The 13,593-nt window shown below is 41.8% G+C and overlaps 1 protein-coding gene across 1 annotated transcript in view; it reads left to right on the forward strand.

The window, feature by feature from the left end:
- The window catches only part of LOC131814151 (phosphatidylinositol 3,4,5-trisphosphate 3-phosphatase TPTE2-like), a 113,163-nt gene that overhangs the window by 20,644 nt on the left and 78,926 nt on the right, over nucleotides 1–13,593 (forward strand). The window contains exons 8-9 of the mRNA XM_059144888.1: nucleotides 7,027–7,080; nucleotides 7,974–8,027. Of these exons, the coding sequence (XP_059000871.1) occupies nucleotides 7,027–7,080; nucleotides 7,974–8,027 (108 nt within the window). The remainder of the gene's footprint in view (nucleotides 1–7,026; nucleotides 7,081–7,973; nucleotides 8,028–13,593) is intronic.

Genomic DNA, 13,593 nt, shown 5'->3' on the forward strand with positions numbered 1-13,593 from the left:
CCATGAATAGACATTTCTCCAGAGAAGACATATGGATGGCCAATAGACACATGGAAAAAATGCTGCACATCACTCAGCCTCAGAGAAATGCAAATCAAAACCACAAGGACAGACCATTTCATACCAGTGGCAAGGGCTACCATTTAACAAATCAGGGAACAACAGATGTTGGTGAGGTGGTAGAGAAAGGGGAACCCTCGAATGCTGTTGGTCGAATAATGCAAACCGGTCAGCCGCTCTGGAAAAGAGTAGGGAGGATCCTCAGAAAGTTAAAAAGCATAGAGCTACCCTATAACCCAGCAATTGCACTAGTAGATATTCATTCAAAGAATAGAAACATAGTGATTTGAAGGGATACAGGCACCCTAATGTTCCCAGCAGCGATGTGTCAATAGCCAAACTATGGAAAGACGCGAGACGTCTATGAATAGATGAGTGAGTAAAGAAGATGTGGCGTATGTATACTCAACCATCAAAAGGAATGAAATTCTGCCATTTGCAATGATGTGGATGGAACTTAACGGATATTTTACCCAGTGAAATAAGTCAGTCAGAGAAGGACAAATACCATTTGTGACAAATTTCACTAATGTGGAATTGAAGAAACAAAACAGATGAGCATATTGTTCATGGCAGTCAGGGCTGCCTGAGGGATGCTACACTTATGGAGGGGAAAGGGTGAAGAGGGGGCTGCAAGGCGCCAGCTCTTGCTTTGTCCTCAGCCAGCCTCCTGCTCCCTCATCATTCCCCCCTGAACAATTTTGACCCTTAAATCTTTAAGGTGGTTGAAGGTGGAAGGTCTCATCTTCTGTAACTTCTTCGTGCTGAATAGGGGCGTAGAGCTGTCCCTACCTGCTCGGGTCAATATTTGTCAGGGTAGGAACGTATAAGGGAGTTACGAAAGGTGGAGGCAGCTGAATCCAGCGCTGACAGTGAGGAGGCGTCCTCGCGTGCGACAAGGATCGTCTGCCGTGGTGTAGTCATTGTAGCAATGGAGTCTCGGCACCAAGTAGAGAAACATGGAACAAAGCAACATATTAAGGTTAATAAGGCGATAAGAATAAGAAGCCCGAAAAGGAGATTCGGCCAAAGCCCTCCTTCAAACCAGGAACTTAACCATTCACTGAGAGAGAGAGAAGGATCTTGTAGGGCCTTAATCTGGGTATTCATATCTTTTATTAGTCCTGTGACATTTTTGTGATAGTCTGGAATGTACACACAACATTCTGTCTTGATAATTGCACATGTGCCACCCTGTGCTGCTGTCAGGACATCTAAGGCCATCCTATTCTGTAGGACTGCCTGGCGTATTTGTGACACTTCAGTATTAAGCAGGGAGATGCCATTTAGTGGATCATTGAGTGCCTTTGTAGTATATTTATTAAGGGCTTCTACATGCCACATGACCTCCTCTAGTCCCGCAGATGGAACAGAAATGGATGCTAAGTGATCATACCATTTAAAAACAGATTGTGTCCATCTTTGTTTCAAGTTGGGGGATTAGCTGGAGTTGTAATGGTTTTAGTAATGCACCCATGAATCCAGGAAAATCCTAAAGTACAGCGACCTATCCACCCTGGAGGAAGCCAGGGCCACAGGTTGGTTCCACATATCCAGTGGGTTCCGTTTGGAGCTGGCCATCTAATGCCAGGTCGCCTTACCCAGTCAGTAGGCAAAACATTCAGTAGCCTGGAGTACTATTATTTGGGAACACATTTCTAATGATAGCCATCCTCGATACTGTGTGTTATTTGTCCAAGTATCCTACCTATGATTCTTTTGTTCCCAGCATAAAACTTGCAGAGCTCACAATCCTGCTAGACAGGAGTCTCCCTTGGCTTACAAATGTCCTAAATCTCACTAACAAAGACGATTGATAGCAGGATTGTGACACCCCACCAAAAAGTCTCCCAAAGATCTTAATGTTAATGGCTGGTCAAAAGACAACACTGATCCAGCAGCAAGGGCAAGGCCTCCGGCAGGCCTGGAACATCCTGGCACCTTGTAGGCCCTCTTTAGCATATGAAAACTCCGCTGCAACCTCCCTTCCCCTCACCTTCCCCCAACAGCAGGGTACATAACCTGCCATCCCTCACAACCCGGGGCAGCAGCTCTTCCTGCCCACGGGTCCTGTCCCCGTGCTTTAATAAACCACCATTTTGCACCAAAAAAAAAAAAAAAAAAAAAAACAGATGAGCATGGGGGAAGGGAAGGAAAAGAGGAAAACAGTGAGACAAACCATAGGAGACTCTCAACTAGGGGAACAAACTGGGTTGCTGAAGGGGGAGGTTGGTGGGGGATGGGGTAACTGGGTAATGGGCATTAAGAAAGGCACTCAAGGTAATGAGAACTGGGTGTTGTATGCAACTGATGTATCACTGAATTCTTCCTCTGAAACTAAAAATACAGTATATGTTAAATAAATAGAATGTAAATAAAAAAAGAAATAGATGAAGTTTCTTAATATCTTCTTTTTTTCCCCATTTCATCTTGTTCCTTTTCAGTGTTCCAAGATTCCTTGTTTATGCAACACACCCAGTGTTCATTGCAATATATGCCCTCATAATACCCACCACCTGGCTCACCTAGCCCCCCACCCTGCTCCCCTCTAAAACCCTCAGTTTGTTTCTCAAAGTCTACAGTCTCTCATGGTTATTCTTTTTTTTTTTTTTAATTTTTTATTTTTTATAAACATATTTTTATCTCCAGGGGTACAGGTCTGTGAATCACCAGGTTTACACACTTCACAGCACTCACCAAAGCACATACCCTCCTCAATGTCCATAATCCCACCCCCTTCTCCCAAACCCCTTCCCCCCAGCAACCCTCAGTTTGTTTTGTGAGATTAAGAGTCACTTTTGGTTTGTCTCCCTCCCAATCCCATCTTCTTTCATTGATTCTTCTCCTACCCACTTAAGCCCCCATGTTGCATCACCACTTCCTCATATCAGGGAGATCATATGATAGTTGTCTTTCTCTGCTTGACTTATTTCGCTAAGCATGATACACTCTAGTTCCATCCATGTTGTTGCAAATGGCAAGATATAATTTCTTTTGATGGCTGCCTAGTATTCCATTGTGTATATATACCACATCTTCTTGATCCATTCATCTGTTGATGGACATCTAGGTTCTTTCCATAGTTTGGCTACTGTGGACATTGCTGCTATAAACATTCGGGTGCACGTGCCCCTTTGGATCACTATGTTTGTATCTTTAGGGTAAATACCCAATAGTGCAATTGCTGGGTCATAGGGCAGTTCTATTTTCAACATTTTGAGGAACCTCCATGCTGTTTTCCAGAGTGACTGCACCAGCTTGCATTCCCACCAACAGGGTAGGAGGGTTCCCCTTTCTCCGCATCCTCGCCAGCATCTGTCATTTCCTGACTTGTTGATTTGATTTGAGCCATTCTGACTGGTGTGAGGTGATCTCTCATTGTGGTTTTGATTTGTATTTCCCTGATGCCGAGTGATATGGAGCACTTTTTCATGTTTCTGTTGGCCATCTGGATGTCTTCTTTGCAGAAATGTCTGTTCATGTCCTCTGCCCATTTCTTGATTGGATTATTTGTTCTTTGGATGTTGAGTTTGCTAAGTTCTTTATAGATTTTGGACACTAGTCCTTTATCTGATATGTCATTTGCAAATATCTTGTCCCATTCTGTCAGTTGTCTTTTGATTTTGTTAACTGTTTCCTTTGCTGTGCAAAAGCTTTTGATCTTGATGAAATCCCAATAGTTCACTTTTGCCCTTGCTCCCCTTGCGTTTGGCGATGTTCCTAGGAAGATGTTGCTGCGGCTGAGGTCAAAGAGGTTGTTGCCTGTGTTCTCCTCAAGGATTTTGATGGATTCCTTTCACACATTGAAGTCCTTCATCCATTTTGAGTCTATTTTCATGTGTGGTGTAAGGAAATGGTCCAATTTCATTTTTCTGCATGTGGCTGTCCAATTTTCCCAGCACCATTTATTGAAGAGGCTGTCTTTTTTCCATTGGACATTCTTTCCTGCTTTGTCGAAGATTAGTTGACCATAGAGTTGAGGGTCTATTTCTGGGCTCTCTATTCTGTTCCATTGATCTGTGTGTCTGTTTTTGTGCCAGTACCATGCTGTCTTGATGATGACAGCTTTGTAATAGAGCTTGAAGTCCGGAATTGTGATGCCACCAACTTTGGCTTTCTTTTTCAATATCCCTTTGGCTATTAGAGGTCTTTTCTGGGTCCATATGTATTTTAGAATTATTTGTTCCATTTCTTTGAAAAAGATGGATGGTACTTTGATAGGAATGGCATTAAATGTGTAGATTGCTTTAGGTAGCATAGACATTTTCACAATATTTATTCTTCCAATTCAGGAGCATGGAACATTTTTCCATTTCTCTGTGTCTTCCTCAATTTCTTTCATGAGTATTTTATAGTTTTTTGAGTTTAGATTCTGTGCCTCTTTGGTTAGGTTTATTCCTAGGTATCTTATGGTTTTGGGTGCAATTGTAAATGGCATTGACTCCTTAATTTCTCTTTCTTCTGTCTTGTTGTTGGTGTAGAGAAATGCAACTGATTTCTGTGCATTGATTTTATAGCCTGACACTTTACTGAATTCCTTTACAAGTTCTAGCAGTTTTGGAGTGGAGTCTTTTGGGTTTTCCACATATAGTATCATATCATCTGCGAAGAGTGGTAATTTGACTTCTTCTTTGCCGATTTGGATGCCTTTAATTTCCTTTTGTTGTCGATGGCTGAGGCTAGGACCTTTAGTAATATGTTGAATAGCAGTGGTGATAATGGACATCCCTGCCATGTTCCTGACCTTAGCAGAAAAGCTTTCAGTTTTTCTCCATTGAGAATGATATTTGCAGTGGGTTTTTCATAGATGGCTTTGATGATATTGAGGTATGTGCCCTCTATCCCTACACTTTGAAGAGTTTTGATCAGGAAGGGATGCTGTACTTTGCCAAATGCTTTTTCAGCATCTATTGAGAGTATCATATGGTTCTTCTTATTTCTTTTATTGATGTGTTGTATCACATTGACTGATTTGCAGATGTTGAACCAACCTTGCAGCCCTGGAATAAATCCCACTTGGTCGTGGTGAATAATCCTTTTAATGTACTTTTGAATCCTATTGGCTAGTATTTTGGTGAGAATTTTTGCATCTGTGTTCATCAAGGATATTGGTCTATAGCTCTCTTTTTTGATGGGATCCTTGTCTGGTTTTGGGATCAAGGTGGTGCTGGCCTCATAAAATGAGTTTGGAAGTTTTCCTTCCATTTCTATTTTTTGGAACGGTTTCAGGAGAATAGGAATTAGTTCTTCTTTAAATGTTTGGTAGAATTCCCCCGGGAAGCCGTCTGGCCCTGGACATCAGAGATATATTCAGAACATTTCATCCCAAAGCAACAGAATACACATTCTTCTCTAGTGCACATGGGACATTCTCCAGAATAGATCACATCCTCGGTCCTAAATCAGGACTCAACTGGTACCAAAAATTTGGGATCATTCCCTGCATATTTTCAGACCACAATGCTCTAAAGCTAGAACTCAACCACAAAAGGAAGTTTGGAAAGAACCCAAATACATGGAGACTAAACAGCATCCTTCTAAAGAATGAATGGGTCAACCGGGAAATTAAAGAAGAATTTAAAAAAATCATGGAAACGAATGATAATGAAAATACAACGGTTCAACATCTGTGTGAAACAAAAAAGGCAGCCCTGAGAGGAAAATATATAGTGGTACAAGCCTTTCTCAAGAAACAAGAAAAGTCTCAGGTACACAACCTAACCCTACACCTAAAGGAGCTGGAGAAAGAACAAGAAAGAAACCCTAAGCCCAGGAGGAGAAGAGAAATCATAACGATCAGAGCAGAAATCAATGAAATAGAAACCAAAAAAACAATAGAACAAATCATCGAAACTAGGAGCTGGTTCTTTGAAAGAATTAATAAAATTGATAAACCCCTGGCCCGACTTATCAAAAAGAAAAGAGAAAGGACCCAAATAATTAAAATCATGAATGAAAGAGGAGAGATCACAACTAACATCAAAGAAATACAAACTATTAAAAGAACATACTATGAGCAACTCTACGCCAACAAATTTAACAATCTGGAAGAAATGGATGCATTCCTAGAAACATATAAACTACCACAACTGAACCAGGAAGAAATAGAAAGCCTGAACAGACCCATAACCAGTAAGGAGATTGAAACAGTCATTAAAAATCTCACGGTTATTCTTAAGAACATCTGCAACAATACAGTGTGTTTGACTTTTTTGAATCTTTTCAATGTAGCACCAAGAGGCAACTGTTTGTGCTTTTTGGCTCCAGTTGCATTAAAGAAGAACATGTCCTAGGAGGATCCTTCTTCCCCCTGGTGACTACCAATCAAAACCATTCAGAGATTTCCAGAATGCCTGTGTATGAGACTTAGTTGATTGGGTGAAGAAGGGACAGAATGCTAATAAAGACAGGAGGAGGTAGCAGTAGGCAGGGGGCAGAGGAGCCCTCAGGAGAAAGAAAGGAGCTAATGAAACCTGGATCCTTCACCCTCCAGAGCTTTGCCACCATGTGAAGCCACTGTCCCAAAGCCACAGTCACGTGGAGGGAGCCCCTCTTCCAGACCTGCCAGTTTCTTGACACCATCTGAGGGCAGGGAAGGCAAGCTTGAGAGGTGAAAGGTGGTGAAGGAGGGACTGGAGAAGCAGGAAATTAGATGGGAAAGAAGGAGGTATACCTGCAAATTGAGGGTGAATTTGAGATCAGTTCCACCATAATAGGCTGTTCCACACTGGCCAGGCTCAGTAGTTAAGATCTGTACTTGATCCTGGAGTCATCTGTGTTTTTGCTAGGTCCATAATACTTATTACAAACACGTAAGTCTTCATTTCTAGGGCAAACGAGATATTAGATTTCAAATAATTGATTTGCACGTGAACTTTCTAAGTGTCAGTGAGTTTATAAGTTCAACTAAGAAAGTAAGTCTGGAAGTCATGTGATGTCTTACCGAGTCTGTTTTTAATCCTTTAGCCCTGGCCAGAGTGAACGGACAGCCCCATCTACCGAAGGACTCTGCAAAGTGATGTGAGCTATGATGAATACATACATAAATAAGTATCTCTACACACACAAACACGCACACACACACACAACATACACACACTGAGATTTGGGATGTTTGCTCTCAGGATCACACATAGGAATACAGAGATCCTGTGATACTCTTTGTAATGTCTTCTCATGGTAAGGCACTCTATGTAATATTTTTGTCTTTTGAAGGTAGGTGGAAAAAGTTTGAGCAGGCTCTAGGGAGAGTCTTTTTGATTCCTGGGTTTGTTCATATTTGTCCACCCTTGACGATTGTGGATGAGAGTCTACTAGAGTCGCAAGGGAGGAGGAAAATTTACTTGGAGGAAGGAGGAGTCAGCAGAAAGGATGCAGCTAATGGATCCTGGATCTGCCCCTCACCCTCCAGAGCTCTGCCCCCATGTGAGGCTGGTGCTCTAAACCTACCACCCTACTGGAAGGAACCTCTGCCTCGGGTCTTTAGCCACTGACCCTGCCTGAGGGGTAGGAAAGGCAACCAGGGAGCATGAAGAGTAAGCAGGTGATGAAGGGAATTGAGGGTCATGAAACGAGTTGGGGTCAAAGGGATCTGTACCTCTCAACTGCAGCTGAATTTGAAATAAATTCTACCAGAAAAGGCTGTTACACACTGGGATTAGGGTGACAGTATAGAACTTCTTACAGATTGATACATTGTTTATCTGTAGGCCTAACATAGTCCTTAGCCTCTTAAATAAAGCCTCATTTCTAATAAAAAGTGACCTACCAGGTTAAATTAGATGATATATGCATGAATTTTTAAAGATTGACTAGTTCATACGTTGAGAGCAGTTGCAGCTATTTAAATGGGGGGGAAAAAGTCAGTAGGGCATGACATGTGTGTCTGACTATGTGCCTCTTTAATTCTTTAGCACTTCTGTGACTGAATTGAAACTGGACATGGATGAGGAAATCACCAGCAAATTGTGAGCTATAAGTGAATAAAGATAAATATATATTTATATGGACATATATGCACATATGTACTTATATACTTGTATCAACACAGAATCACAAAGACACATACACAAGCAATAGGAATTCATCAAAATCCTAGAGGACAAGAGAGGCAGCAACCTCTTTGGCCTTGGCCACAGCAACTTCTTGCTAGACAAATCCCCAAAAGACAGGGAAACATAGGAAAAAAATGAACTGTTGGGGCTTCACCAAGAGAAAAGGCTTTTGTACAACAGAGGAATCCATCAACAAAGCTAAATGGCAACCTACAGAAAGGGAGAAGATACTTGCAAATACCTTATCAGATAAAGGGCTAGTATCCAAAATCTATTAAGAACTTAAACTTAACACCCCAAAACCCACAACATGTTGTCAAGAAATGGGCAGAAGCCATGAATAGACATTTCTCCAGAGAAGACATATGGATGGCCAATAGACACATGGAAAAAATGCTGCACATCACTCAGCCTCAGAGAAATGCAAATCAAAACCACAAGGACAGACCATTTCATACCAGTGGCAAGGGCTACCATTTAACAAATCAGGGAACAACAGATGTTGGTGAGGTGGTAGAGAAAGGGGAACCCTCGAATGCTGTTGGTCGAATAATGCAAACCGGTCAGCCGCTCTGGAAAAGAGTAGGGAGGATCCTCAGAAAGTTAAAAAGCATAGAGCTACCCTATAACCCAGCAATTGCACTAGTAGATATTCATTCAAAGAATAGAAACATAGTGATTTGAAGGGATACAGGCACCCTAATGTTCCCAGCAGCGATGTGTCAATAGCCAAACTATGGAAAGACGCGAGACGTCTATGAATAGATGAGTGAGTAAAGAAGATGTGGCGTATGTATACTCAACCATCAAAAGGAATGAAATTCTGCCATTTGCAATGATGTGGATGGAACTTAACGGATATTTTACCCAGTGAAATAAGTCAGTCAGAGAAGGACAAATACCATTTGTGACAAATTTCACTAATGTGGAATTGAAGAAACAAAACAGATGAGCATATTGTTCATGGCAGTCAGGGCTGCCTGAGGGATGCTACACTTATGGAGGGGAAAGGGTGAAGAGGGGGCTGCAAGGCGCCAGCTCTTGCTTTGTCCTCAGCCAGCCTCCTGCTCCCTCATCATTCCCCCCTGAACAATTTTGACCCTTAAATCTTTAAGGTGGTTGAAGGTGGAAGGTCTCATCTTCTGTAACTTCTTCGTGCTGAATAGGGGCGTAGAGCTGTCCCTACCTGCTCGGGTCAATATTTGTCAGGGTAGGAACGTATAAGGGAGTTACGAAAGGTGGAGGCAGCTGAATCCAGCGCTGACAGTGAGGAGGCGTCCTCGCGTGCGACAAGGATCGTCTGCCGTGGTGTAGTCATTGTAGCAATGGAGTCTCGGCACCAAGTAGAGAAACATGGAACAAAGCAACATATTAAGGTTAATAAGGCGATAAGAATAAGAAGCCCGAAAAGGAGATTCGGCCAAAGCCCTCCTTCAAACCAGGAACTTAACCATTCACTGAGAGAGAGAGAAGGATCTTGTAGGGCCTTAATCTGGGTATTCATATCTTTTATTAGTCCTGTGACATTTTTGTGATAGTCTGGAATGTACACACAACATTCTGTCTTGATAATTGCACATGTGCCACCCTGTGCTGCTGTCAGGACATCTAAGGCCATCCTATTCTGTAGGACTGCCTGGCGTATTTGTGACACTTCAGTATTAAGCAGGGAGATGCCATTTAGTGGATCATTGAGTGCCTTTGTAGTATATTTATTAAGGGCTTCTACATGCCACATGACCTCCTCTAGTCCCGCAGATGGAACAGAAATGGATGCTAAGTGATCATACCATTTAAAAACAGATTGTGTCCATCTTTGTTTCAAGTTGGGGGATTAGCTGGAGTTGTAATGGTTTTAGTAATGCACCCATGAATCCAGGAAAATCCTAAAGTACAGCGACCTATCCACCCTGGAGGAAGCCAGGGCCACAGGTTGGTTCCACATATCCAGTGGGTTCCGTTTGGAGCTGGCCATCTAATGCCAGGTCGCCTTACCCAGTCAGTAGGCAAAACATTCAGTAGCCTGGAGTACTATTATTTGGGAACACATTTCTAATGATAGCCATCCTCGATACTGTGTGTTATTTGTCCAAGTATCCTACCTATGATTCTTTTGTTCCCAGCATAAAACTTGCAGAGCTCACAATCCTGCTAGACAGGAGTCTCCCTTGGCTTACAAATGTCCTAAATCTCACTAACAAAGACGATTGATAGCAGGATTGTGACACCCCACCAAAAAGTCTCCCAAAGATCTTAATGTTAATGGCTGGTCAAAAGACAACACTGATCCAGCAGCAAGGGCAAGGCCTCCGGCAGGCCTGGAACATCCTGGCACCTTGTAGGCCCTCTTTAGCATATGAAAACTCCGCTGCAACCTCCCTTCCCCTCACCTTCCCCCAACAGCAGGGTACATAACCTGCCATCCCTCACAACCCGGGGCAGCAGCTCTTCCTGCCCACGGGTCCTGTCCCCGTGCTTTAATAAACCACCATTTTGCACCAAAAAAAAAAAAAAAAAAAAAAACAGATGAGCATGGGGGAAGGGAAGGAAAAGAGGAAAACAGTGAGACAAACCATAGGAGACTCTCAACTAGGGGAACAAACTGGGTTGCTGAAGGGGGAGGTTGGTGGGGGATGGGGTAACTGGGTAATGGGCATTAAGAAAGGCACTCAAGGTAATGAGAACTGGGTGTTGTATGCAACTGATGTATCACTGAATTCTTCCTCTGAAACTAAAAATACAGTATATGTTAAATAAATAGAATGTAAATAAAAAAAGAAATAGATGAAGTTTCTTAATATCTTCTTTTTTTCCCCATTTCATCTTGTTCCTTTTCAGTGTTCCAAGATTCCTTGTTTATGCAACACACCCAGTGTTCATTGCAATATATGCCCTCATAATACCCACCACCTGGCTCACCTAGCCCCCCACCCTGCTCCCCTCTAAAACCCTCAGTTTGTTTCTCAAAGTCTACAGTCTCTCATGGTTATTCTTTTTTTTTTTTTTAATTTTTTATTTTTTATAAACATATTTTTATCTCCAGGGGTACAGGTCTGTGAATCACCAGGTTTACACACTTCACAGCACTCACCAAAGCACATACCCTCCTCAATGTCCATAATCCCACCCCCTTCTCCCAAACCCCTTCCCCCCAGCAACCCTCAGTTTGTTTTGTGAGATTAAGAGTCACTTTTGGTTTGTCTCCCTCCCAATCCCATCTTCTTTCATTGATTCTTCTCCTACCCACTTAAGCCCCCATGTTGCATCACCACTTCCTCATATCAGGGAGATCATATGATAGTTGTCTTTCTCTGCTTGACTTATTTCGCTAAGCATGATACACTCTAGTTCCATCCATGTTGTTGCAAATGGCAAGATATAATTTCTTTTGATGGCTGCCTAGTATTCCATTGTGTATATATACCACATCTTCTTGATCCATTCATCTGTTGATGGACATCTAGGTTCTTTCCATAGTTTGGCTACTGTGGACATTGCTGCTATAAACATTCGGGTGCACGTGCCCCTTTGGATCACTATGTTTGTATCTTTAGGGTAAATACCCAATAGTGCAATTGCTGGGTCATAGGGCAGTTCTATTTTCAACATTTTGAGGAACCTCCATGCTGTTTTCCAGAGTGACTGCACCAGCTTGCATTCCCACCAACAGGGTAGGAGGGTTCCCCTTTCTCCGCATCCTCGCCAGCATCTGTCATTTCCTGACTTGTTGATTTGATTTGAGCCATTCTGACTGGTGTGAGGTGATCTCTCATTGTGGTTTTGATTTGTATTTCCCTGATGCCGAGTGATATGGAGCACTTTTTCATGTTTCTGTTGGCCATCTGGATGTCTTCTTTGCAGAAATGTCTGTTCATGTCCTCTGCCCATTTCTTGATTGGATTATTTGTTCTTTGGATGTTGAGTTTGCTAAGTTCTTTATAGATTTTGGACACTAGTCCTTTATCTGATATGTCATTTGCAAATATCTTGTCCCATTCTGTCAGTTGTCTTTTGATTTTGTTAACTGTTTCCTTTGCTGTGCAAAAGCTTTTGATCTTGATGAAATCCCAATAGTTCACTTTTGCCCTTGCTCCCCTTGCGTTTGGCGATGTTCCTAGGAAGATGTTGCTGCGGCTGAGGTCAAAGAGGTTGTTGCCTGTGTTCTCCTCAAGGATTTTGATGGATTCCTTTCACACATTGAAGTCCTTCATCCATTTTGAGTCTATTTTCATGTGTGGTGTAAGGAAATGGTCCAATTTCATTTTTCTGCATGTGGCTGTCCAATTTTCCCAGCACCATTTATTGAAGAGGCTGTCTTTTTTCCATTGGACATTCTTTCCTGCTTTGTCGAAGATTAGTTGACCATAGAGTTGAGGGTCTATTTCTGGGCTCTCTATTCTGTTCCATTGATCTGTGTGTCTGTTTTTGTGCCAGTACCATGCTGTCTTGATGATGACAGCTTTGTAATAGAGCTTGAAGTCCGGAATTGTGATGCCACCAACTTTGGCTTTCTTTTTCAATATCCCTTTGGCTATTAGAGGTCTTTTCTGGGTCCATATGTATTTTAGAATTATTTGTTCCATTTCTTTGAAAAAGATGGATGGTACTTTGATAGGAATGGCATTAAATGTGTAGATTGCTTTAGGTAGCATAGACATTTTCACAATATTTATTCTTCCAATTCAGGAGCATGGAACATTTTTCCATTTCTCTGTGTCTTCCTCAATTTCTTTCATGAGTATTTTATAGTTTTTTGAGTTTAGATTCTGTGCCTCTTTGGTTAGGTTTATTCCTAGGTATCTTATGGTTTTGGGTGCAATTGTAAATGGCATTGACTCCTTAATTTCTCTTTCTTCTGTCTTGTTGTTGGTGTAGAGAAATGCAACTGATTTCTGTGCATTGATTTTATAGCCTGACACTTTACTGAATTCCTTTACAAGTTCTAGCAGTTTTGGAGTGGAGTCTTTTGGGTTTTCCACATATAGTATCATATCATCTGCGAAGAGTGGTAATTTGACTTCTTCTTTGCCGATTTGGATGCCTTTAATTTCCTTTTGTTGTCGATGGCTGAGGCTAGGACCTTTAGTAATATGTTGAATAGCAGTGGTGATAATGGACATCCCTGCCATGTTCCTGACCTTAGCAGAAAAGCTTTCAGTTTTTCTCCATTGAGAATGATATTTGCAGTGGGTTTTTCATAGATGGCTTTGATGATATTGAGGTATGTGCCCTCTATCCCTACACTTTGAAGAGTTTTGATCAGGAAGGGATGCTGTACTTTGCCAAATGCTTTTTCAGCATCTATTGAGAGTATCATATGGTTCTTCTTATTTCTTTTATTGATGTGTTGTATCACATTGACTGATTTGCAGATGTTGAACCAACCTTGCAGCCCTGGAATAAATCCCACTTGGTCGTGGTGAATAATCCTTTTAATGTACTTTTGAATCCTATTGGCTAGTATTTTGGTGAGAATTTT

The sequence above is a fragment of the Mustela lutreola genome, chromosome 13, assembly GCF_030435805.1.
Source record: "Mustela lutreola isolate mMusLut2 chromosome 13, mMusLut2.pri, whole genome shotgun sequence".
In the NCBI taxonomy this organism is placed as follows: Eukaryota; Metazoa; Chordata; class Mammalia; order Carnivora; family Mustelidae; genus Mustela; species Mustela lutreola.